At 37.5% G+C, this 25,334-nt stretch overlaps 2 protein-coding genes across 65 annotated transcripts in view; one reads left to right on the top strand and one right to left on the bottom strand.

Moving 5' to 3' along the window:
* The window catches only part of CFAP96 (cilia and flagella associated protein 96), a 487,170-nt gene that overhangs the window by 329,789 nt on the left and 132,047 nt on the right, over positions 1-25,334 (bottom strand). For 6 of the 7 annotated variants that reach the window (XR_014828694.1, XR_014828696.1, XR_014828695.1 and 3 more), the window contains one exon: positions 15,788-15,917. The gene's annotated coding sequence lies outside the window, so the exon portion shown is untranslated. Of the gene's footprint in view, positions 1-14,014; positions 15,918-25,334 lie in introns of those variants that run through there. The other variant, XR_014828699.1, reaches the window with a different exon arrangement.
* The window catches only part of SORBS2 (sorbin and SH3 domain containing 2), a 324,236-nt gene that overhangs the window by 281,965 nt on the left and 16,937 nt on the right, over positions 1-25,334 (top strand). For 45 of the 58 annotated variants that reach the window (NM_001444789.1, NM_001444790.1, NM_001444788.1 and 42 more), the window contains 6 exon segments: positions 2,326-2,513; positions 8,726-8,814; positions 10,207-10,253; positions 15,322-15,436; positions 15,522-15,650; positions 17,702-17,905. In NM_001444789.1, coding sequence (NP_001431718.1) covers positions 2,326-2,513; positions 8,726-8,814; positions 10,207-10,253; positions 15,322-15,436; positions 15,522-15,650; positions 17,702-17,905 — 772 coding nt within the window. 58 annotated transcript variants of the gene reach the window in all.

Raw genomic sequence — 25,334 nt, 5'->3', positions numbered from 1 at the left:
CCTAAGAATCTACCCAGGTAAGTTCTATTGGTAGGCTTTACATATCACATTTACTTTAATAGAACATTGTAAATCAACTATAATAGAAAAAAATTAAAATCTTAAAAATAAACTATTATAGAAATTCAGACACAGTTCAATAGCAATATTGAATAACACAAACTCCTAGCCATATCGTAACATCAGCAACAAATATTCACATAACAACAATTTGTCCTTCTGCAGATTTTCCATCAACATAAGTGGAAATCTTGGTAAATTGGATCTTCTATAAATTGGTTTTGTGGGTGCCATTCAACAGTATTAATGCCACTGAGAAAGAAGCTCCACAAACCCCTCCTTTCATTCTTTTACAATTACGTATGCACCAAAAATCTTTGATTTTTTTTTTTCCTTTTTTAGGGCCACACCCATGGCATATGGAAGTTCCCAACTCAGAGTCAAATCATCGCTACAGCTTCTGGCCTATACCACAGCTACCAATGTGGGATCTAAGCCGAGTCTGCAACTTATACCACAGCTCATGGCAATGCCAGATCCCTGGCCCACTGAGTGAGGCCAGGGTTGGAACCCGCACCCTCATGGATACTAGTCAGATTCGTTTCCACTGCACCATGACAGAAATCCCCCAAAATGTTTGAATTTTGAAATTATCTGACCTAAGGATTGCTATAAAGACACACAGACTCTCACATGACAGGGTAATGACAGTGAAAACAGGTCTAGGAGAAGATGGGCATCCCCTTTAGAAGAGTGCAAATTCTGAAGTCTGGCTCCACCTCCATACCTGAGAAGCTCCTGCATTCCATTCATTCATTTGTAAAACAATGACAACAGCACATCTCAAAGGTTGCTGTGCTTGCCATATAAGACAATGATGTCAGTAGAGCAAAATAGCGTACTTCTGGCTCATAGGAGCTAGTGTGCTTTTGCTGCTGGTGGTGGTGTAATTTTACCTAATGATTTGACAGACTGCATCCTGTGCGATGTGTATATATTCATTCACTAATGTTTGTCTTAAATAATAGTATACTTAGATCCAGAACCATGGTAAAAATTCCCTGCCCTGACAGACTGTCAACATATCTAATAATTTATTTGATGACAAGATGACTGGTCATTCATTATTTAAACAGAAAAATGTTGGAATTCCAGTGTAAGGTTTGTAAAGTTAAGATTGTTGAGAAAAGAAGAGAAAGAGAAATTGGTCTTATCAGATTCCTTCAAGATTTCCTCCTTTTTTTCCAATCCTTTCCTCCATTTTGGCATCCCTTATCTGGATATATTCATGTTGCTGCAAACTTTCTAAATAGAGAAAAGATATATGGTACAAATCATAACACTGAATTGTCAGTAATAACATATTATACTAATGGGAGAATTTTTACTTTAAAAGGTGATTATAAACTTATGTTTATACAAAAACTTATGAATGAATATTCAGAGTAGCTTTATTCATAATTACCCAAACTTAGAAGCAACCAAGATGTTCTTCAATAGGTGAATGGATAAACAAACTGTGGTACATCCATATAATGAAATATTATTCAGCTCTATAAAGAAATGAGCTGTCCAGCCACAAAAAGATATGGAGGGACCTTAAGAGCATATTGCTAAATGAAAGAAGCCAATCTAGAAAGATTACATACTGTTGATTCCAACTATATGACATAAAAGGTAAAACCAGAGACAATAAAAGGATCAGTGGTCACCAGGTGTACACAGGGAGGAAGAGATGAAGAGATAGAGCATTAAGGGATTTTTGTGGCAATGATGCTACTCTACATGAAACAGTAGTGATGGACACATGTCATCATACATTTGTCAAATGCATAGGATGTTCAACAGAAAACATGAACCCTATTGTAAACCATGGACTTTAATTATATCTAATAATGTATCAGTACGGTTTATCAACTGTAAACAATGTACCACAGTAATAGAAGATGTTAATAACAGGAGAAGCTGAGTGCAAGGGAAAGGGAGTCTATGCGAACTTTCTGTTTTCCAAGCAATTTTTCCATAAATCTAAAACTGCTCTAAAAAAATAAAGTCTAGGAAATCCTAACCACAGAAGTTAGACAAGAAAAAGAAATTAAAGGAATCCAAATTGAAATTGAAACTGTCACTGTTTGCAGATGAGTCTGTTAATTTTTAAGAAGTGATTATAAAGAAATAGTTTTTAGTATCAGGAATTAATTCTGAAAAATGCAATTTGGGGACCAGAGGTAAGAGTCATACCACCAGCACCTTCCACTAGTATTTCTGGTGCACATGTGAATCCATTGGGACATGAACCAAACTGAAGCTGATTCCTTCTTTCAGTTCTGCAAGCATGGCCAGTGACTTTAGGAAGAGGAGGAAGAGCGAGCCTGCGGTGGGACAGCCGAGGGGCTTGGGGGATCCAAGTGCAAGCAGGACTAGCCCAGGTCGAGCGGACCTCCCAGGATCAAGCACTACCCTGACAAAGTCTTTCATTAGTTCTTCTCCTTCTTCCCCATCAAGAGCAAAAGGTAAGAAACAATAAATGGTGTGCAAACAATTTACTAGTTTTTTTAACCTAGAGTACCCTGGGAGAAGTTGTCCAGTGATAACCACCCAGAGATAGTTAGCACTGAAATACAGTGTCTTAAATAAAACATAGTTTCAGAACAACAGCTTTCTTTATACACAGACTAAATGAGGCTAGTGAGCCATTTGAGTGTCTTAAAGGACTCTATCATCTGCTAATGCTTTCTTTCCTCCAAAAACATCATTTTTGGTTTTTGGAACAAATTCAAAGTATCAAAAAATGTATGCCAGACTATTAAAAGATTACATTTATAAACATTTGCATATTGTCAAAATTGTCTAATGTTAGTACAACTAGCAAAATTAATCAGATTTATAGAAGTAGCAACAGAGAACACTGTTGCTTAAAACATAAATTGGTTTGGGTTTTTTTAATTATTTAATTCTAGGCAAAAATGTGTCTAACCTATGGAACTTGTTTCTTTAATCATTTGCTTTATAGTTTGGTCAATATTCATACACATAGAGAATATCCGTATTCTGCTTGTAACATAGTGTTCAATTCACATCAGTCCACTAGTAGGAACTAACTGGTTTCAGGCCATAATTGTGAAGTTTAGGTATCACTAAGCCACTTTCCTGTAAGGCCTGTCACCTCTCTGGAAATTGAGTGAGTTGTGTTGAAAGGGACCAATCCCTCCTTCAGGTCTCTAAAATACTGTTTAGTGTATTACTACAGCTGTAATGGGAATATTCCTAAGACAGAGACCTTAGGATTGAACAAGCATCCATTAGTACCTAGGATCTGGGGACCCAAGGTCTCCTCCTATCCTCTGGGGTTGGAAAAGAAGAGAGAGGAGAAATTTGAAGATTGTGAGGAAAAGGAACTATATCTGAAGTTTCCATAAAGTAGCAGAGATTCAACGGCACGCATCAAATGTAGGCACTGAAAATGTTGCCACATAATATTTAAGCTAGGAGATAGCCTGTTTGTGTGCACAGGATAGGCTCGTTTTGATGATTTGCTCTGGATAGGCAGGAGGCACCCGCTCTTGTCCATGGCCTAGTAAAGCTGAGAATACTTGCTGGAAAATTCAGAGGGAGGGAGCCCTTCTCATCATATCATTCCTCAAATTAACAGAGGTACCCTTATAAGATTCTAATCATCACAAACAAATACCCTAAGGAAACCAATAGGTCATGAAATGCCATTGATTCATTATGCTTGGATACCATCCAACATTTTTAAAGACTTTGATTAATTTAGATCTTTGTCTTTATTCTAGGGAATCTGAAGTAACTTTCTTTTCCAAATACTTACTACATAGCTACTCAATGTGCTTGTTTACTTTTGAAGGGTTTGGAAAAGGCAGGAGCTGTCAATAGAGATTTTTCCTCCACTAGGCATATTTCTAAGAAGAAAATGTCCCATTAAATGTAATTTGGCCTCTCATTTATCAATTAACTCAGCAACACAAAAGAGAAGACTATTTCCACAGATATTTGAAATTGAGGTTAGGTTTAGCTCTACGTAATTAGATTGCAAATGACTTTTTTAATAAGACCCTTCCTGGAAGAAAGCAAGTGTGTTTACCTCCAATGAGAGTTTTACACTATATCCAGTTTTGCTTATGGGAAGCCTGCCTAACAAGAGGTTGAAGGTAGAGAAATTAGAGGTAAATGTGTTCACTTACATAGGTGCTAGTTAGTTTTTTCTTAGAAAAATGTTAGTAGCAATAGTTCACGGCAATGAACCTGATTTTGCAATTTTGGAAAATATTTTATCTTGAAGCTTTTTCTATTTAATGCCCGAGAAAAATTATTTGATACATTTATGGTAGTATTAATTAAAAGTAAAATTATAAGCTACTCAACCTCTGTGGTGTTATACATCAAATAATATTCAAATCCTGACACTAGTAGGATGATTAAATCTATAACATTTTTAGTATTAATTACAAAAATTCTAAATCACTACTAAGTCCGGCTATTAGCTTTACTAGTGCATTTTTTGACAAACCGTATTTACAGAAAGATGGATGAAGTATGCGATAGAAATAGGTGTATTAGCTACACCAATTACTTACTATACATGGGTTTGTTAACTACTATCTGCCAAGCTACATTTATCAAAAAAGTATTATCTTGCTTTAGAATTAGACTTCTTCCTTAAAGTTGAAGCTACATATATAACAGTGTCTGCATTAAACCCCACTAACTGCTTTCTCTTTGCTGTGCTATCTGATGCTAACTGACATGCTCTCCTCTTTATGAGCCTTTTAACTTCTCTAAACATCTCTCTTCCACCACGCTGCCCTGGACTGAAAGGTGGGGATGATAGCAAAATGTGTCCATCCCTTTGCAGTTACTCAGGGCTCAACGGCAACCCCTCCCATGAGTTAGATTACTGTAACACTTACAGACAGCATTTGGACGTCCCGCATGACTCACAGAGGGCCATTGCTTTCAAAAACGGCTGGCAAATGGCTCGGCAAAATGCAGAGGTCTGGAGCAGCACTGAAGAAACAGTCTCCCCCAAAATCAAATCCCGTAGTTGTGATGATCTCCTAAATGATGACTGTGATAGCTTCCCTGACCCCAAAACCAAGTCGGAAAGTATGGGTTCTCTGTTATGTGAAGAGGACTCCAAGGAGAGCTGCCCCATACCATGGGCTTCCCCCTACATCCAGGAGGGCAGATCAAGGCTTCGATACAGGTCAGCCCACAATGCCCCAGGGTTCCTAAAGATGTACAAGAAAATGCACCGCATCAACCGCAAGGATTTGATGAATTCAGAGGTGATCTGCTCTGTGAAGTCGAGAATAATGCAGTATGAAAAGGAGCAGCAACACAAGGGCCTGCTCCATGGATGGAGCCAGTCCTCCACTGAGGAGGTGCCCAGGGACATGGTACCCACCCGCATTTCCGAATTTGAAAAGTTGATTCAGAAGTCAAAATCCATGCCAAATTTAGGAGATGAAATGTTATCACCTGTAACCCTAGAACCACAACAAAATGGTTTATGTCCCAAAAGGCGATTTTCCATTGAGTCCTTGCTGGAGGAAGAAAATCAGAGTAGGCACCCATCTCAGGTACAGCGAAGCTACACGTCTAAAACCCTGGTGCCGATCCACATCGAAGTCACCAGCGATGAGCAACCGAGAACTCATATGGAGTTTTCTGACAGTGACCAAGACGGAGTGGTGTCTGACCACAGTGACTACATTCATGTAGAAGGATCGTCCTTTTGCAGCGAGAGTGATTTCGATCACTTTTCTTTCACTTCCTCTGAAAGTTTTTATGGATCCAGCCACCATCATCACCATCATCACCACCACCATCACCGGCACCTCATCAGCACCTGCAAAGGTAGATGCCCTGCCTCCTATACTCGATTCACCACAATGTTAAAACATGAAAGAGCTAAACATGAAAATACTGAAGAGCCCAGACGACAAGAAATGGACCCTGGCCTTTCTAAACTGGCATTTCTGGTCAGTCCCGTGCCTTTTCGGAGGAAAAAAAATTCGACTCCCAAAAAACAGACAGAAAAAGCAAAATGTAAAGCATCTGTATTTGAAGCTCTGGACTCTGCCCTTAAAGACATCTGTGACCAAATTAAGGCCGAAAAGAGAAGGGGAAGTTTGCCAGACAACAGTATACTTCACCGTCTTATCAGTGAACTGCTGCCAGATATTCCTGAAAGGAATTCCTCACTCAAAGCTCTAAAAAGGAGCCCCATGCACCAGCCTTTCCACCCACTGCCTCAAGATGGTGCTATTCATTGTCCATTGTACCAGAATGATTGTGGGAGACTGCCTCACAGTGCCTCCTTCCCAGATGACACCAACAACAACTACCACCAAGACCATGACAGTGCACTGAGCCTCCAAGGTGGATGAACTTTTCTTTCTTTTCCCTTGTGGTTCAGATACCCACCCTCCAGCTCTTTCATTTTCCATTCCTACATCTCATCATTCTTGAGCTGTGAGACCATTTGACATCATTATGTGTTGTGAAGCAAATGCTTGTTATGCAAACATGTCCTACTGAATAGTTCTCATTTGCCCATGGGATATTTGGACTTGATGTGGAGCTTAAAGTGATCATCAATTCACAAAAATTTACTCATTCACAATCAAAGGGGAAAACCATTTTGTAGCTTGATGTTAGGGATGAAACAACTGTTACATTGAAACAATAGATTAAACTTATTCTAATAATTTAAAAAGATTTCAAGGCAGAAATCATAATTGGATATCAGTATCCTCAAGAGACTGACAACTTTGCATTAGCTGTTTTTTTTTGTTGTAAAATGAATCAAAACCAATAGTTTAATAGTTGTTTCCTTGATTCTTGTATTAACTTTATAGTCATTCACTCAATAAAAAATTTGCTGACATTCTATGTAGAAGTTACTATGTCAGAATACTCAGGAAGCAAAACTGAAATACATAGTATAATAATTGATGGACAATTAAAAGCGAATAGGGATTTTTAAAATAGCTTTCTCCATTTAAAAGATATGATTGGGATAAAATTTTTGTGAATATGTCTTTAAGCTGTATTTATAAAAGTCTCATTTCCATTACTATAAGTGTATTCATTAGCTCTTTCTTTCCATTATTTAATTAATTTATTTTCTATTTCTGCTAAAACAGTCCTATATTGACATTTGAATTAGACTATTTAGGCTAAAAGTGACTCTAACTTCATTTTCATAGATGGATTATCCTTGGAGTGGAACACAAGAACAAATAGCAATTCAAATGCAGAGGTTATTCTTTCAGGTTTACATTACTAAACAACAAAGGACATTTTGATATTTTTATCCAATTATTTTCATTAATGCTCTGTTTGCTGTGTAAGTTTTTCAAAGCTAAAATGAACATTCCAGGCTGAAGCTTAGATTGTCAACAGTCTTCTACGCACCAGATATTACAAAGTGTTTTACATACGCTATCTACTTAACATGGGCATAAACCTAGGTAGTGGGTATTTTTGTCAGCACTATTTTACAGTTGAGGAAATTAAGAGCCAAAGAGGACAAGAAAGTTGACCAAGGTCACGCAGAGAGTAGGAGGAGAAACAATATTCAAACTCTTGTAATTCAGAATTTGTAATATAGAATATAATCTCTATGAGCAAAAAAAAAAGACACATAATTCCAATTTCATATTAATGTAATATATATGCCCCAATTGTTAGTTGCCATTGCACAAATATGCTTATCATATTAGTATTTATCTTTGCTGCCACTTATACTATACAACGTGCTTCAAGAATCATAAATTTGAATTTTTAAAATCATTGTCAACAATTTGAAATTTTCACTGACTGAAGCATGTCAGAACCTAATGTCTTAATAAATTAGCCACTTTTTCCAGTAATTCTGTATCAGATACATTTCAATGTATAAATGTATAAGATACTATTAAGAGATACTTGTGATCATAATTGGATGATGTAATTAATTAGATATACTTTAAGGTGAACAAAAACAATGCAATAGTTCATAAGTAATTTGGCAACCAATATAACACTTTCTGTTTAGGAAATATTTATACCTTTGTTTCTTGGAATAAAATTTACTTTCTAATAAGGTAATTGAGCACAAAGGAAGGCAAGACTATACCTTTTAAGCCTTAAGCCTTAAGCCTTAAGATGATATCTTCAGACTTAATAAGTAAACAGAGAGAAAGAGAGAAGAGAATGGCCATGACCATAGTTCTGTCATCATCATGCTTCTTTAATTTTCTCCTTTTTTCATTACTACATCCTTAAATTGTCCCACAATGTGTTTCAGTCTTTATAAATTGTTGGTACTTTCTCCATCCTCTATAGGTTCTGTCATAGTAATTATAAACTGGTGGCAAAAGAATAGAAATAGAAAGTATTAAATCTTTGAGATGAAAAATCCCTGTGACTATGAATTGTCTATACCAAGTACTGTAGTATAATTACATCAGCAATGCAACAATTATGATTATAATACTTCTGCAATCTCAGATATTTGTCCTCTTGAAATGCTCTGTTTTTGTGTCTTATATCACAACTTTATAATCACCTATGAGTTTTAGATCCATATTACGTTTTCCATTGTGGTGTCTCTCCAAATTGGACAGGGAAAATAATTGCCATTTTAGGAAAAATGGCTAAACAAGTCTGCTTTTGATTAAGTGGATACTCACTCTGGCCCTGTCCTTTCCAATAGACCATGAGTCCCCTAGAAGTTACTCGTCCACATTGACTGACTTGGGAAGAAGCACATCAAGAGAAAGAAGAGTAACTCCAGAAAAAGAGGTAGTCTGTTTAATAGTATTTGAGTATTTTTCAACAATATACTTAATAAAACATTTGCCAGCCAAAGTTACATTCAAAACCAGTCAAGAACCTGGATTAAAAACATAAAAATAATGATGGAGAGACTTCCAGAAACAGTTTCCCTGGAACCTGAGCAAAGGAATAGAAGCCAGTTGCATTTTGACCCTAACCACAGATCTCTCCCAACTGTAGTCCAGTTTTGACAGTGAGGCCCCTCTGAGCCTTGATCTGACACCCATAAAGTATCAGCTGTGTCTGAGTCTTGAGCTAGGCTGCCTCTTGAAGGAAGAAGATTTACCCTGTGCAAATTTCTGGCCCAGTGATGTAGGGGAGAACCCTAGATCAGCTGTGTCGCAAATCAATACAGATTATACAGAAACAATTTTTGCTGGCCTGCTTTCGCTGGAGACGATCCCTGGTGTATGTGGGGGGCGGGGGGGAGCAGATGACAAACAAAACCTGTTTTACCTGGGAACTGAACAACTGGCTCGTGTTCATGGTCCTGAGCCAGGGCTGGTGGTCTGCCTTGTACTATCTTGGGCCATGAAAGTATGATAGAAACTGAAGGCTGGTCTTGGGCTGGCAGCCAATCCCAAAGGTTCTCTACAGGTGTGTGACATAGTCCAGTGCCTGTGGGGACTCCTCTCCCCCAAAGAAGTCAGGAATAATCCAAAGTTCACCAGAAACACAGGGAAAGGGAGTGCAGTAAGGGGATTACTGGAATCAGAGAGCAAGAGCCCAGGCAGATCTGTGGGCCCCAAAGTTTTGAGTGTGGGGACCTGTCACATCATTATCATGACTCAAAAATTACCAGCTGGTTTACTGTGTGCGGAAGAATTCCTGAACTCTCAGGGAATACAAGATGCCCATGCCCATACTCCTGGCCACTAATGAGCCTCCCAATGATAACTGGGCTAATATTTCTTTGCTATTATGTTTATAAATGTTTAATAAAAGGAGTGATAACTTCTTTCATGACTTTTTTTGGTCCTGCTAATATGATTCAGGAGAACTTGTGTTAATATTTAGGACATAGAGCAACTGACCCTCCACAATTATTCCAGGAAAAGCCTAAATAATACCTAGAACCAGATCCTCCACCAGCATTTTATTCCCCATTTATGGTATTCATTTACCGTAGATGCTAAGATGAAATGTGATATTCAATAGTTATGGTGAATAAGTCATCTGTTGTATTCCTGTTATAATTTAAATATATAAATGAAGAACTGATTTATTTATAAATTGCATATATGATTTACATTGTATATGCATAGTCATTCCTTGAGATTGCATTTCTTTTAATTCACGTGAAACTGCTTTTTATAGAAAATCCAAATTTTACGTTAGTACCGTTTCCTTCCTTTTCAGAAATTGCCTGCAAAAGCTGTTTACGATTTTAAGGCCCAGACATCCAAGTAAGTGAAATAAGTATTCATCATATGATTTAAGTTGACTTTAAATACATTACTAATACTTTATAAGATAAATATTGCAATGGGATGTGTTACAAATAAGATCTAATTTCCAATTCAGCAATCTACTCTAATTAAATGGTTCCTTCTGAATTAACTGGGATGTGTGTAATTTTACTTTCATTTTAAGTTTAGCTGAGAAACATTGAATTTTAAATTATATTAAACATGTTGATAGAGAACAATGAGTTCAAAAGGATATGAAAAACAAAACAAATTTAAGGATCTTTGTTTCTAGAATTTTTGTGTCAAGAATGAAGTAAAAATAAAGTGTTTGGGAATAATTAATACTAACTGGGGGGATTTGATAACATTTATTCAACTGTTTCAAGGATAGTTTGTGGGTAAAGACTAGAACTGTATACAAAGACTCCTATAGGAAAATCTCCAATTCTCAATACTCTCAAGATTCTGAGCAAAGTTCTATCCTGTGGTCTTTTGATACCAGTGTTTCCATACTCCTGCGTTGTAATTTTTTTTTTTTTTTTTTTTTAGTCTTTGGTCTTTGATCTTTTTTAGGGCTGCATCCACGGCATATGGAGGTTCCCAGGTTAGGGGTCAAATTGGAGCCGTAGCTGCCTGCCTATGCCACAGCCACAGCAATGCAGAATCTGAGCCACATCTGCAACCTACACCACAGCTCAAGGCAACACCATATTTTTAACGCACTAACGAGGCCAGGGATCAAACCTGCATCTTCATGGATACTAGTTGGGTTCATTAACCACTGAGCCAGGATGGAAACTCCTGTTGTGATTTTTTTTTAACTTTTTGCCTTAGGAACTTGTTCATCAGATGGGCATGTGATTGAGGAAGGCTAGTACCAAGCACGTGAGGTTTAAATAGGAGGGAGTCTTTCAGCTCTGTCAAGACCCATGTTGCAGACCTTATTTAAGAAGCTTTAGTTTCCATTAGAATTCAAGATATTGGCACTAAATTACACTGTGTTGTTTAGGCTGAATATATATCATATAAACTCAAATATTTATCCACAAAAATGCATATTATATGAATTAATAGTTATAGAATCTGTCTCTGAAAGAAGAAATAAAGAATGTAAGAAATAAAACCACTCAGAATTTGGTAATACTGCTGAGACAGGGACTAAACTAAATAAGAAACTGCTATTTAGAAGTGAAGATGATGAACATGGCTTAAATCTGGGGGTGAAAAACATTCTGAAGGAAAGGTTACATCTTTTTTGATGAGATGAGTAACATCTGCTGTTTCTAACTACACTCTGGTCTTGTGTATGGTGCAATAATTTGTACCAGGCATGTCCGTTTTATAAAATAACAACGTAAAACATATAAATTTCATTTCTTCTTTGTGACAGTCAATTGAAAGTGTCCTTAGATGTGTGAAGCCCTGAGGAATGATGGGGCATATTAAAATATGCCCAGGGCTCACAAGCTTTTGGAGAAACCTTAATTAGAAACAAGCATTGAAAGAAAGATGAGGTACATTGCAGGGGAAAGGTGTTTGTGGTAATGATTATGTCACTGGCTTTTGTTTGACCCAAGTGCCAAGCCCCTCACCCTCCCCTAAGGCCACGTCCTCGTCATGAATGCCTGGAGTTGGCAAATGTTCAGGGAAACCAGACCTCCCTCACACTACCCCTGGGAGTGTAGACAGCACAGCCTTTCTGAAGAGTTGTCTATACCACCCCCACCTTTCACCAAGGTCTCCCTCAACCAACAAAATCTAATTGTAAAAGGCTTCAGAGAAGTGGATTGAATAATCACCCATGGAAGCCATCCTATAATTTTAGTAAGAAAAAATTATTTCCCTCATACTATGAATAAATTTATCTGATTGCAGCTTAACCACATTCCTCTTGTTGTGTTCTCAGGAGAGGCAAAGAGTGGCTGTTCATTACCCCCAGTGTAGTTATCCATTTGACACAAAACCAAAGTTGTGGATGACTCATGAAGCTTTTTTTAAAAAAGGCTCACACACCCAGACAGCACGGAAAGTTACAGGAAGATCAGCCACATTTTAAAGTCATTTCAATCATTGTCTAGATATAAAGGTTAGCGGACATTTGGTCCTGTCTAAAACATCCAGAAGACATTTGGTCCCTGCCAAAAAGTCCTTGAAATTTGGTCCTATCCAATATGGGCATATTCGGTCCCTGCCAAATGGTTTTGGACAGGACCAAATATCAAGGGCCTTTTGGCATGGACTGAATTTCTTATGGACATTTTGGACAGGACCAAATGTCCTGCAAGAGATGTGAGTGCTTTTTGTGCCTAACACCGCACAAACAAGGGACACATATCTCTGTTTTAAATAATTATCTGTTTTAAAAGCTATTTTTCGGAGTTCCCTTCATGACTCAGCGGTTAACAAACCCGACTAGGATCCATGAGGATGCGGGTTCAATCCCTGGCCTCACTCAGTGGTTTAAGGATCCAGCATTGCTGTGGGGTAAGCCGGCAGCTGTAGCCCTGATTTGACCCCTATCCTGGGAACTTCCATATGTCATGGGTGCACCTCTGAAAGCAAGCAAACAAACAAAAACTATTTTTCTGTACCTAACATAGGAAAGTTTAATTTTAAAAAATACAGCTAAGTCACTCACCAACCATAACATCTTAATCGTTAGAGAAGAAATAATGGTAAAGTGCTATTCCCAAAGGTTGTTAATGGTCACTATTTGAAAGTAGTGGGGGTTAGCAGTGGAGCAAACCTATCAAAATTAGACTCTCAGAGATTCTAGCTCTGAGATGAGAGAGATACAACCTTGAAAATTGGAGAGTAAGAGCACTGTCCTTCTTCTACATGACTTCAAAAATTTAAACACAAAGTATTTGCACATAGGAAGGATTTCGTGTTTAAAAGAAAAATACTAGTTTTTTCTTGTTTATTTTTTTTAAAAGGCTAGGTTTGCTAGTCTCATTTCCAGAAACAAACATACCTGTTGTAGGGAGTTCCCATTGTGGCGCAGCCAAATCCAACTAGCATCCATGAGGATTCAGGTTCCATTCCTGGCCTCACTCAGTGAGTTAAGGATCTGGTGTTACCGTGCACTGTGGTGTAGGTCACAGATGCAGCTCGGATCCCACATTGCTATAGCTGTGGCATAGGCCAGCAGCTACAGCTCTGATTTGACCTCTAGCCTGGGAACTTCCATATGCCATGGGTGAGGCTCTAAAAAGCAAAAAATAATAATAATAATAAATTTTTTTTAATTTAAAAAAACATAACTGGTATAATTAAAACTGTTGCATTGTAAATACTAAATTCTGGGTTTTGTTTGCTACATCAGGCATTTGCATAAATGAGGGAAGTACTGTATTTGAATATACAGCTCTGTGAATCTTCTTTGTTTTTAGGGTTACTGAACATTTAGCATGCTTTTTTTCTTTCTTTCTTTCTTTCTTTTTTTTTTTTTCCTTTGCTTTTTAGGGCCATACCCACGGCACATGGAAGTTCCCAAGCTAGGGGTCAAATCAAAGATACAGCTGCCTGCCTATACGACAGCTACAGCAGTGCAGGATCCGAGCCACATCTGTGACCTATACCACAGCTCAAGGCAACACCAGATCCCTGACCCACTGAGCAAGGCCAGGGATCGAATCCTCATCCTCATGGATACTAGGATTCATTGCCACTGTGTTACAATTGGAACTCCCTAGCACACTTTCAATGTGAAGATTTTAGCACTTCTAAATGTGTAATAATTCTTTTTACTCTTCAACTTTTTTCAATTAATTATTTTAATCAATAAGAAATATTCCACATATGATATAAACCTCTATCCCTCTCCATTATACATTTTGCACACATAAATGATCCAACTTGAGATTCTGAATTAAACAATGCAGAAAATTCGTGAGTGGGAAAGCAGATGTGTGGGAAAGTGGGGCTCTTGGCAAAAGATCTGAAATAAGTACCATCCAATGGGACATAATTGTGAAGCAAAATAACACAGAGAAACAATTACTGTGGAGGATGAAGCCATGAAAAACTGAAGCTGTGAGGGTGAGAATGTAGACATGAATTATTCATGATGAGTAATGTCTTTATAACTTAAAATTAAACACTCAAATTTGCCTACTGTATCCTTAGAAACAGCCAAAATGGAAAAACATACTGTATTTTTAAAAAAACAAAAGATATAAAATAGGCTACGAGTAATCTGTGCATGTCTTTGCACTTAAAACATGTTTATCTTTGTTACCATAGTTAATAATACTGTATTGTATATTGGAAAGTTGCTAACAGAGTAAATCTAAAAGGTTTGCATCACAAGAAAAATATTTGTAACTATGTATGGTGATGGGTGTTGACTTATTGTGGTGGTCATTTCACAATATATACAAATATTGTACACCTGAAATGCTGTACACCTGAAACTAATATAATGTTACATGTCAATTATACTTCAGTTGGAAAATGTTTATATTTGTGGCTCATTGAAAAATCAAAGTATAAAATCTTTTCTGTTTCACAAAATATATTCATTATTGAGATAGTCTATTTAAATACCTATCAACCAGCTTAAAGGATCCATAAATAAAATTTGTTTCTCATGTTGGCACTTCTGTACTAAGGCTAAATATATTGGTATCCTCACTGTAAGCTTTAGCATATCAAAAGGTGACAGAAAGTGAGAGAAGTAACTAGCTAATTAGCTTCAGGACAAAAAAAAAAAATCAGTGCAGAACAAATCCAACATTATGGCAAGTATCACAACTCCTCTACTATAAACCAATTATAGCTAGCTATAGTCTGTCCCCGCCTTTAAGTTTCATATTAATCTGCCTGTGATTTCAATCAGATGTGATGTTTTACTTGCTCTTTTTGAAAGCATTTCTAAAGTTATAGCATTACAAGTAAATTCTAAAAAATTTTCAAGGAAAATCCTTATCCAACTGGCCTCAATGGATTTTTCGATATCAGGAGTATATTTCCCAGCCAAAATACAGATCTAGAGAGAATGTTGATCTTAAGAATAATGGCTATACATCAAGAATAAAAAACATGTGAACGTTATCTCTTCCAGGGAGCTATCATTTAAGAAAGGAGATACCGTCTACATTCTCAGAAAAATTGATCAAAATTGGTATGAGGGAGAGCACCACGGGAGAGTGGGCATTTTCCCCATCTCATACGTGGAGGTAAGCCCTCTCCCCTTCCCTCTTACGTGGTTGTTGTTTCCAAAGTCAGCATGGGTCAACAATCAAGAACTGTTCTCCTTCATAGAAACTCACACCTCCTGAGAAAGCACAGCCCGCAAGACCACCTCCCCCAGCCCAGCTTGGAGAAATCGGAGAAGCTGTAGCCAAATATAATTTCAGTGCGGACACAAATGTGGAGCTATCACTGAGAAAGGTAACCTGCGTTCTTCATTGGTGCCTTTGAAAGGAGGCATATTTTCAGAACCAAAATAGGTCATCTTCTCCCTTAGACATTTCTGTGTCTTTCTCATTTTCTGCAAAGAACTCCATTAGGCCCTGAGTCACCCTTACCTACTGCTCCTATGTCCTTCTAGATGAGGTCCCTGTGGGATGCAGAGCTTCTCAGGAGAGTTTACCCCTGTGGTTTAGCTGGGAGGCTCCAAATCCTCTCCAAAGGGTTCCTCAGGTTCAATACCAGGAGCTATACGTGTGGAAACATCAAAAGAAAATAACATTTTAATACACTTCAAAATATTGTTGTTCTGTGTTATTATTCAATTAAAAAAAGGAGAGAGAGATGTCCCAATACATACTTCTCTGTTATCTTGGAATCAAATGGTCCCAAAGCAATAAAGATCTTATAGGGCAGCCTTTTTGAGGAGCCACCAGTGTGGCATTATCTCCTTGATCAGCCTTCTCTAGGTTTTGCAACTGACCCAAACTTCACTAGCAACCTCTCCAATTCTAGCATCTCTTTCTAACCACATCAAAAAGAACTCTTTCTAACTTTACATGGGTGGGAATGATGAAATGAGCTATCATTTGCCAGGAAACCACATACACATGTTTGAGGTAACCACAGGTCTGCACACAACACAGATAGTAAAATGCAGGGTGGTTCTAGGACCTCGCTTGCCTACAGGTGAAATCCTCAGCCAGCAGCAGTGAAGGGGATGCCACTCTTCTTGTCCTGGCAGAACCTCATTTCATTCTCCCCTTTTAGTCCTAGTCCTACATCAAAACTGATTATCATCTGCCCTCCAAGCTGCAACACACATTACATGGATGGTATCAGCTTGTTTCATACTTTTAAGAGAAGCTTCTGCCAGTGCAGTTTATATTCAAGTCACAGCCTAGCAACAGCAGTGTACTAAAGAGAAAGTCAGTGCCATTTTAAGATAAGGGAGATTCACTTTTCTTCAATATGTTCTGCTCGCTGGTGGAGGGACAGGCTATATAAGCCATCCAGCATTCTGGCAGTAGAAAACTTGCACATTGGGTACCACTTGAAGAAGGCTCCCTGCTGTGCTGACATTCTGACCATGCGTCTCCCCCATTGCCCTATCGTCAGCAGGCAGGCCCTATCTGTACTACCTGCTGGATACAGCTGCAGAGTGTCTGCTCTTCAACCACTTCTCACTTACTCATTTCTGGGACACGTGTGGTTTTGAGTTAAAATGTAAACTGGGTCTTGTGATATTGGCTTGATCCTGCAGGTAGTGGGAATAATGGTTGTTACAAAGTCCTATCACTGCAAAAGCCAAGGGTTCTATCAAAATATTATTGACTGCCATGGTACAGCCACCCACTCATCAGAATGGATGCTTGTGTTACATCACCTGGATGCAGACTAGGTGGATATCATCCCTGGCCACAGCTATGGTTTATGCAAGATGCTATCTTTACTCCCTTCTGTTAGTATCACTCTTTGTTACTACTCAACACATGTAGCTAAAGAATAAATATGGTATGCTATCCAGCATCATCCCTTCTAGAGGTTGATTGCTGTAACTCATTTCTGCCACACTGTCACATCAAGCCATGAGGCACTTTTCTGAAGCTCCTCCTACAGAAGGTCATTCCCTTGTCTCTGTCAGTCATCAGATGATGCTACTGTCATCGACACACTGCCTGTTAAAACTACTGTGCTTTTTGAAGTAACTTACATATGTCATTTGCCACAGTACCAATATGAACATGGATAAGTGTAAGCATCCTTGAGAAAGATTTTAATGTCATGAATAGATGATTAAATTGAATATATGTTGATAAGCTATAATTTGGGAGGAAGCTCTGAGGCTTTAGTCGCATTCTCCTAATGAACAACAAAACAAAACACTGGTGATATAAGACTTTCCCAGATGGAAAACAATTGTTTATTAGAAACTACTGACAAATTATAATATAATTAGAAAATACTGATAAATTATAATTTTATGTCATCACACTTGTATTTATAATGCATTTTCCTAATATTCGTTACAGGGAGATAGAGTTATTCTTCTTAAAAGGGTTGATCAAAACTGGTATGAAGGTAAAATTCCAGGAACCAACAGACAAGGCATCTTCCCTGTTTCCTATGTAGAAGTCGTCAAGAAGAATACAACCAAAGGTGCTGAGGAATACCCTGACCCTCCAATACCCCACAGCTATTCTAGTGATAGAATCCACAGCTTAAGTTCAAATAAGGTAAGAAAACATTCTAGAATTTTAGTATAATATTTGGGAGCTCAGAATAAGATAATCCATACGTGAGATTAGGACATTAGACTACAACACCACATCTAGTACAAAGCAAAAGGTTTATGTGTTCTGTTTCCAAGTGTGTGTGCCAGGTCAAGTCAATATAATTCATTTTTCTAATGGGTGCTGACATAAAGGTTTAAGCTACATAAAGGGAAACTACATAAAGAATCCACTCTCTTAAGAGAGACACTTTCTTTTAAAAGAGCTAGGCATCTTATTTATTCTTTTCTTTAAAGACTGGGTTGCTGGGTAATTACTCTCAATCTTTTATCATTGGATAATGGAACAATTTGGCACTTTGCAATTTGTGTGATTGCTTATAAATTTCTCCAGAATCTTCTCTAGTGTGTTTACTTCACTAGCAGAGCTCGGCATTTAGAGATTAACACCCTACCTTCAGTAGCTCCTATTGACAAAAAGAATTTTCATCCACATGTTTGTCTTATCCACCATTCAGTCTTCTTAAAAGAACTACCAGATAAATTTCAAAGTGACTGTGCCTTCAAATAAAAGTCTCTAAGAAATAATAACCATGTATCTACAAAGGATTATGCAAAATTTAAGAAATTCTTCTTTAGTGTTCTAAGAGGGGCAATGTAATATTTTAGATCACAATGTTTTAATCTTTGTTGTAAATACGATTTAAATGTATTTTTAATTTCCCAAGTTCCTTTAGAATATCAGATTTTACATTTTATAAATAGAGAAATATACATATTTCACTAATAACTAATTAGTGTTTTAGTCTCACTACCAGGAAAAATGTGTTGAAAATCTTATAACCATAAATGTAAAAGGTACTTAATGGTTTCACCAACTGGTCATCTATGCTCTGATGTTATTGGCTTAATGAAGGAAACTTCTCAGTAGTGTTAAATTGAATCATCTTCAGAAAAAGAGCTGTAATGTACTTCTAAACCATGATACCCAAAATATACTAAATGTTAAATGTCCTATTTTCTAACTGATACTTGTAAATAGAAGAAGGAATTCATTAAATGATTTATGAATCACTCTTAGACACATTCAAATCATGTTTCTTGACATACTATCTTTGTTTTAGGGCACAATCAAATGTAGGTTGGTATTATTTCTGATATTTATGCTTTTAGTATCGTAAGAATCCAATACTGATGCTTTTGGATGACAGGACAGTTAGACGATGTTTGTATTATAGGTATATTTTTGTGATATAGGCATCTTGGGATACTTAACTTTCAGCAGAAGCAAGTCCATTGTAAAGCTAAGCACTTTGAACCCATTAACATGTATAATAGTAACTGCATTGGTAATGGCATTGGAACAGGAGAAGCAGTGTGTATCATTGTGACAGTGGTAGTCATGAGAACAATGGAATTTAAAGTGCTTTCTTCCCCATTCACAGAATATTTCTAGCGCTGAAGTTGCTATGTAGCCTTGAATCTTGACTCTTCCATAAGAGTGCTCATAAGTGTTTTGTGACACTTCATTTCATTCGGCCCATCCCATGGTGACATGACATCATATTTCCTTTAAAAAAATCTAAATAAGTTATATTAAAGTCCCATTCCTATTATAGGACAGAAGTGAAAGGTTAAGTGGAGAATTTACTGTGCACTGATCCATACTAAGTTGACCAAGAGTGCTGAGTGCACCGGTGAAGTCTCACCCTAAATAATCAACCAGGCGTTCCTGTTGTGGCTCAGTGAGTTTAAGAACCCGACACAGTGTCCTTTGAGATGCAGGTTTATCCTTGGCCTCGCTCAGTGGGTTAAGGATCTGGCACTGCTGCAAGCTGCAGTATAAGTCACAGATGTGGTTTGATCCCAAGTTGCCGTGGCTGTGGAGTAGGTCGGTAGCTGTAGCTCCAATGCACCCCCTAACCCAAGAACTCCCATATGCTGCAGATGTGGCCCTAAAAAGGAAAAAAAAAAAAAAAAAAAACAACCAGAAAGTTCATCTCCAAAATCTTTCTTAAAGATTTTTTTCTTTCCAAACTCAAATAAATCATCTACCCAGAAAGAACTACGGTAAAATATCTTCCACCAGCCTCTCTCAAGGTCTTCATGTGTGTAGCATGTAACATCCTCCCTAGTCTAACAACAATAGATAAACGTACTAGAATGCTCCGAGGCAGCACTTCTAGAACAACTTATGATGAATTTACATAAAAAATTGTTTTATTCAATATATCTAAAATATAGCAATAATATTAAGATATACAGAAATATATTTTTACCTCTGGAGATAGTTTCATAAATTTGGCCTCTGCTAGTTTACATAAAATGTTAAGCTTTAGAAAAGGAGAATGGAAGTCCCTGTTCACATCATATGCCCCCTTTCTTACTTTGGATTTTTTAAAACTTTGAAGTGGTAGTTATGTTAAGTTCAATCTCATTTGGATCACAGGTTTCTGTTCTTAAAAAATATTGTTCAGAGCTGATTCATTTAGAAATGTGTTAACGCATAATGATGTAAAAATATTTTATGCCATATGCTATAATCACCTCACAAAGTAAGTGAGAAAATGATAAAAGTTCAAAAGATTTGGCACAGGAAGAAAGAATACTAAATAAAATCTGGGAATAAAAAGGCTTAATTATTTATTTTCATTCTACATTAACATTACTTCAGAGTCATTTTATACCAAATATATGGAAACCCAGTTTGAAAGAACTAGTTTATTAAATCTCTTAAGATTTTACTGTTTTGTCTTTATCAAAGCTGTCTCTACGACAGCTTTATCTTGTCATTTGATATTTAATAGACCTAGTCCAAATACTAGCATAGTTTCATTTTTCAGATAAATCTTTAGTTAACATGCTAATGATTTTATGTGTTTAAATTCAACAAATTATCAGCAAATCTAGGCTATAGCATAAAATATTTTTTATATTCACTGTCATACTTTTCTGCATTTCTCTGTCTCTGTGTGCATTATTATTTTTTTTTTTTACTGCATAATCCCCGCTCATTTCTAAGTTGGCTTCCAGTGAACCAGTGCCCCCTCTCTTGCACAAAGCTTCACCTGGCTCAGATAAAGGAGCGCTCCAGGGAATCACCCAGGGGTGGCTGTCCTTGACAGCCAAGTGTCCACCGGCAAAGCCTTTGGCCCCAACACCAACTCCTTTTCTGGACAGCTTCTTGGATGAACTAGAGAAGCTTAGCAATTTGGCTTTACCAGATGACCAAGCCAAACCAAATACCCTCGGGGAGATGGCTCTTGAAATTAAGGAGGAGTCCCCTGTTCTCTTCCCAGTGCCCCCAGCATCTGTGCCCGTCAAATCACCCTCTCCTCTGCTAACTTTCCCCCGCACGGGGATGACCTCAGCTACAGCCCAGCCTCCTGAGGCAATGCCGCTTCAGGATCCCAGAAAAACACCTCAAAACAAGTTTGCAGATTTGACAAAAATGAGAAGGGGCTTTGCAGGCCCTGCAAAAATTCCCGAAGTCCTGGGTGATAAGTTTGTGACCTTTGCTCACACTAATGTGGGTCCCTTGCTCCGCATCCTTCCTGTCATTGGAGAGGAAAATGAGGAAAGCTGTGAGGGGGTCATGACAGGCATCCGAAGAGGGCCAGAATCTCAAGAACCAGATGCCATGTGGGACGGTCACAGTGGCACAAACGTGACACCACGCCTGCACATTGAAGAGGAGGAAGAGGAGAGGAAGCCTGACTGCTTAAAATATCTGATAGCCAACCCCACAGATCCTAGGACCCCTAAGGAAGAGAGCAGTGCAGCAAAAATGAGTCACGAGGTACTTGAATTTTGCCTAATTCCCAAAGAACTAACCAGTCTTATTACATTTAGCTAGTACAGTTAATTATATTAATAAACATCCATTTTGACATTGCCTTAGAAGGTTTCCATGCAGGAAACCACAAGCACTGTTCAAGGTGGGGGTGGAGGGATGGATGGCCACATGCCAAATTTTAATAAGATGATGTAAATATGTGATAGTATTCCATTATTTATTTATTACTCTAAATTCATATTTAAATAGTCTTTGTAATTTAAAGTCTTTCTAATTTTAACATTAATAATAATAGCAATAGTTATTGAGTTTCAAGCAGTTTTCTAAGAATACTACATTTTTACTTTTCAAAACTCAACAGGGTAAGTTATATTATTATCCCCACTTTAGAGTTGAGGAAATTGATATCCAGAGAGATTCGTTTAGATTAGATTAGTCTCATCCTCCAGGAAAGAAAACTACATGCCATATCTTTGATATAGTAGCAGTTTGAAAAAGAAAGAGAAAGAAAAGCAAACAAAAAAGAAGGATATACTCCAATTCCCTATTTCTGAAGAGGTCATTTCTTCAAGTTGGTGGTTACTTAAGAGTGGCAGCCTGCATTGTTGCCTTACAAACAAATGACGAAAACAAACCTTGATATCTCAAATATTTAATGTGTGACTTGAAAAGCAAATGTGATTACTGGAAAATATTGAAATTATGAAACAAAATTAATGATTCATATTATGCCATTATACAAGTCACTTTCCCCCATGGCCCCTCTATTTAGAAATCTCTCAAAATGAAGATCATTTTTAAAACCGCATAATTTCCTATTAGGATCTTACCAATAACAAAGCTAGAGGCATTTGGCCTGTACAGGGTATTCTTGAGGTAAATAATGATGAATGCCCATAAGACCACTGGACCCCCACAAAACCCTAAGCCTTGGCTGTTGCCCAGCCAGGTGAGAAAATATCATCTGGACAGAGAACCCAGCCACACCTGCATGTGTATAAAATAAACACGCTGCTCATTAATAAAGATCATTCACTCATGGCAGTTAAGTCTAACACACTTTTAAGTAAAGTACTTAAATAACTAATTTCCCCTTCAATTTAATCAATTTTAAGACGTATTAGATATATGGCTTGGTTCCGGGAACTGCTTCTACCAGCGCAGGCAGAACCCCAGGCGTGGGGCTCAGGGAGTTAGTTTCACAACTAGTTCCCAACAGGCACTGCACACCCACAGGCAGAGGTCCTAACTTCCCTAGCTTTGCAACAAACTATTTATAAATCGTAATCTACTTTACAAGCAAGTTACAAAGAGTCATCGCCCAGTGGTATACCTTTTGCCTTCATGTTTAGAAGGATTCATCACACAGATAACATTATAAAATTGTAGAGTATGGGGGTTCTGATCTCCAGCCACTTATGTCATAAAGGCGAAACTGATCATCACCACTGGGATTTTGGGATCAAATTCAGAGAAAGAGTTAGTGCTTTCAATGCAAGAATTTGTCATAAATGTTACATATACCCCTGGGATATTCGGTAACTTTAAAATTACTTCTTTGTGGGGGAAATTCTCTAAAAAGCATGTAACCTCATTCTGGACACAAGCATAATTGCATCTTGTTTTTCCTCAATATTTAAGCCATCTTCATTTTCTTCGGGGGACCGAACGTCTACATCTCTCCCCAGCTGTCTGCTTTCCTCCCCTCCCTTTTATTCCTCCTTGGCCACTGCCTCTGACTTGGTCCCCACACCTTCTCAGTCTACCCAGCCCTATTCATCTCTGCTCCTCCCTAAATACTCTTATCAACAGGAGATAAGTTCACCAAAATCAAAGGTAACTGCATCTTGAGTGTGGTTTATTGCATGTCTTTCAATGAGCTTACTTAATTAGATGTACGGATTTAGATGTGTGCCATCTTATGAGATCTAAAAAGTCATTCAATATTAGCTGCTAACTTTTAACATCATTAACCTGGACTCTGTCCAAAAATTTAAAAGATATATGTGCATAGCAACTATACTTAGATTGAGGAGAAAAACAAACTAAAATTTATGTAAGAATAAAAAGTAATCATTAGATTTTTTTTTTTTTTTTAAGTTGAGGGTCAGCAGATGAACCCTCCCATTCAAGGTGTAAACCTCCCATTCAAGGTGTAAGCCTCTGTCCCTTCTTAGTGGGCTCATTGCCTCCCAAATTTCCCAACTAATCAGCATGCTCAGCAAAGCCTGAGGCCTGGATGATCTCTGGCACTGACTTGAGCCTTGTTCTTCCACAAAACTGAAATAAAGTAATGAGGATGTGGGAAGGAGGCTCCTTTTGTAGCAGTTAACGAAGCATCCATCTCTGAGTCTTGCTGGCTGGCTGGCAGCTCTGCTGGTATTTAAGTCCCTCTTAGGATACCATGATAAAAGATTTTTTAACAAAATTAATGAATGGTCTTGGAAAGAGATGACAACCACAGCATGAACTCAATACATCACAGAAAAGTTTTACTTCTGTGTTCAGAATGATCCTGAAACCTTTACTTTTAGACAAAAGGACTTCAAATAATGACTCGGCCTCACACTCAATCTTCTCAACTTGAAATAAGAGCTTCTGCAGATAAGTGGGGGAAAAAAGAGAAAAAAGAAAAGAAAAGAAAAAATGAAGACTCTGGTAGAGTCATGTTTTTGAACTAGGAAGTACCAACACCTAACAAGTGACATTTACACACTCTTCCAAGCCCCCATCACCAAATGTATCCACCAAAATAGTCCATCTATGTGAATTTTATCTTAGGTAGAAAAGGAGTCTTTGTGAAAATGTAATATATTTTAAAGACTAATTGCCTCTTTGCCCTTTGAGATTTCTATCTTAGCTGGCAGGAAATGATTAGGATAATTTTTTAAATAATACTTAGATAGGGTCTCAGACTAAGAACTTGCCTTTTTTTTTTTTTTTTTTTTCCTCTCTGTCTCTCCGTGATTTTCTTTTTAAGGCCAAAATATTTATTCCTTGTCTTTCCTACTTGTTCTTCAGCCTTTATGCTTAGTCAATAAGTGAGCAAGTAACTTGGCAATCAGAGTTCTCTCATTTAGAGAGATGGCACACTCACCACTGCAGTATTAAAGACAAAACTAGAATCTAAATAGGTTTATTCTCCTGAAAAAAAAAAGCTCATTTCATACATTCTTCCTGTTTCAGTTGTTTGCAGAATGATATGAGAGAATGGATGCATTCACAGCAACAATGCTTTTAAAGAACACTTTAATAACTACATCAAATAACTAATTCCAGTACAATGAAATTGTCTCTTCTATTTTTATCTCATTTTTGAGAGCAAATGCTAATTTTGATCCCACTGAGTTTTTTGAAAACCTTATAAATCTATTTTTGTAGTCATAGAAAGAATATAAGTTGACTGAAGTTATGCCTGTAAGTATAAATACAAATTGATTCAACTACAAATTTTAGGCTATTATTTATAGTTTAATCCACACCTGACACAGTAACAAATTGATGATGTGAATCCTTAAAGAAGGCTTCCTGTTTCTCTCATCTGAATGTTAGAAATTATGTTCATTACAAAGAAGGAAAGTAACCTAGCACAAAAGCAAAGAGAAAATAAAATTTTAATGTTTTAATAGGCACAGTG

The sequence above is a fragment of the Sus scrofa genome, chromosome 15 (genome assembly GCF_054392235.1).
Source record: "Sus scrofa isolate SSC_HxYL_T2T_F1_AM1 chromosome 15, Sscrofa_HxYL_maternal_Yorkshire_Landrace_v2.0, whole genome shotgun sequence".
Classification (NCBI taxonomy): domain Eukaryota; kingdom Metazoa; phylum Chordata; class Mammalia; order Artiodactyla; family Suidae; genus Sus; species Sus scrofa.
The sequence above is the reverse complement of the archived record's forward strand: the minus strand, read 5'-3'. Positions and strand labels throughout refer to the sequence as shown.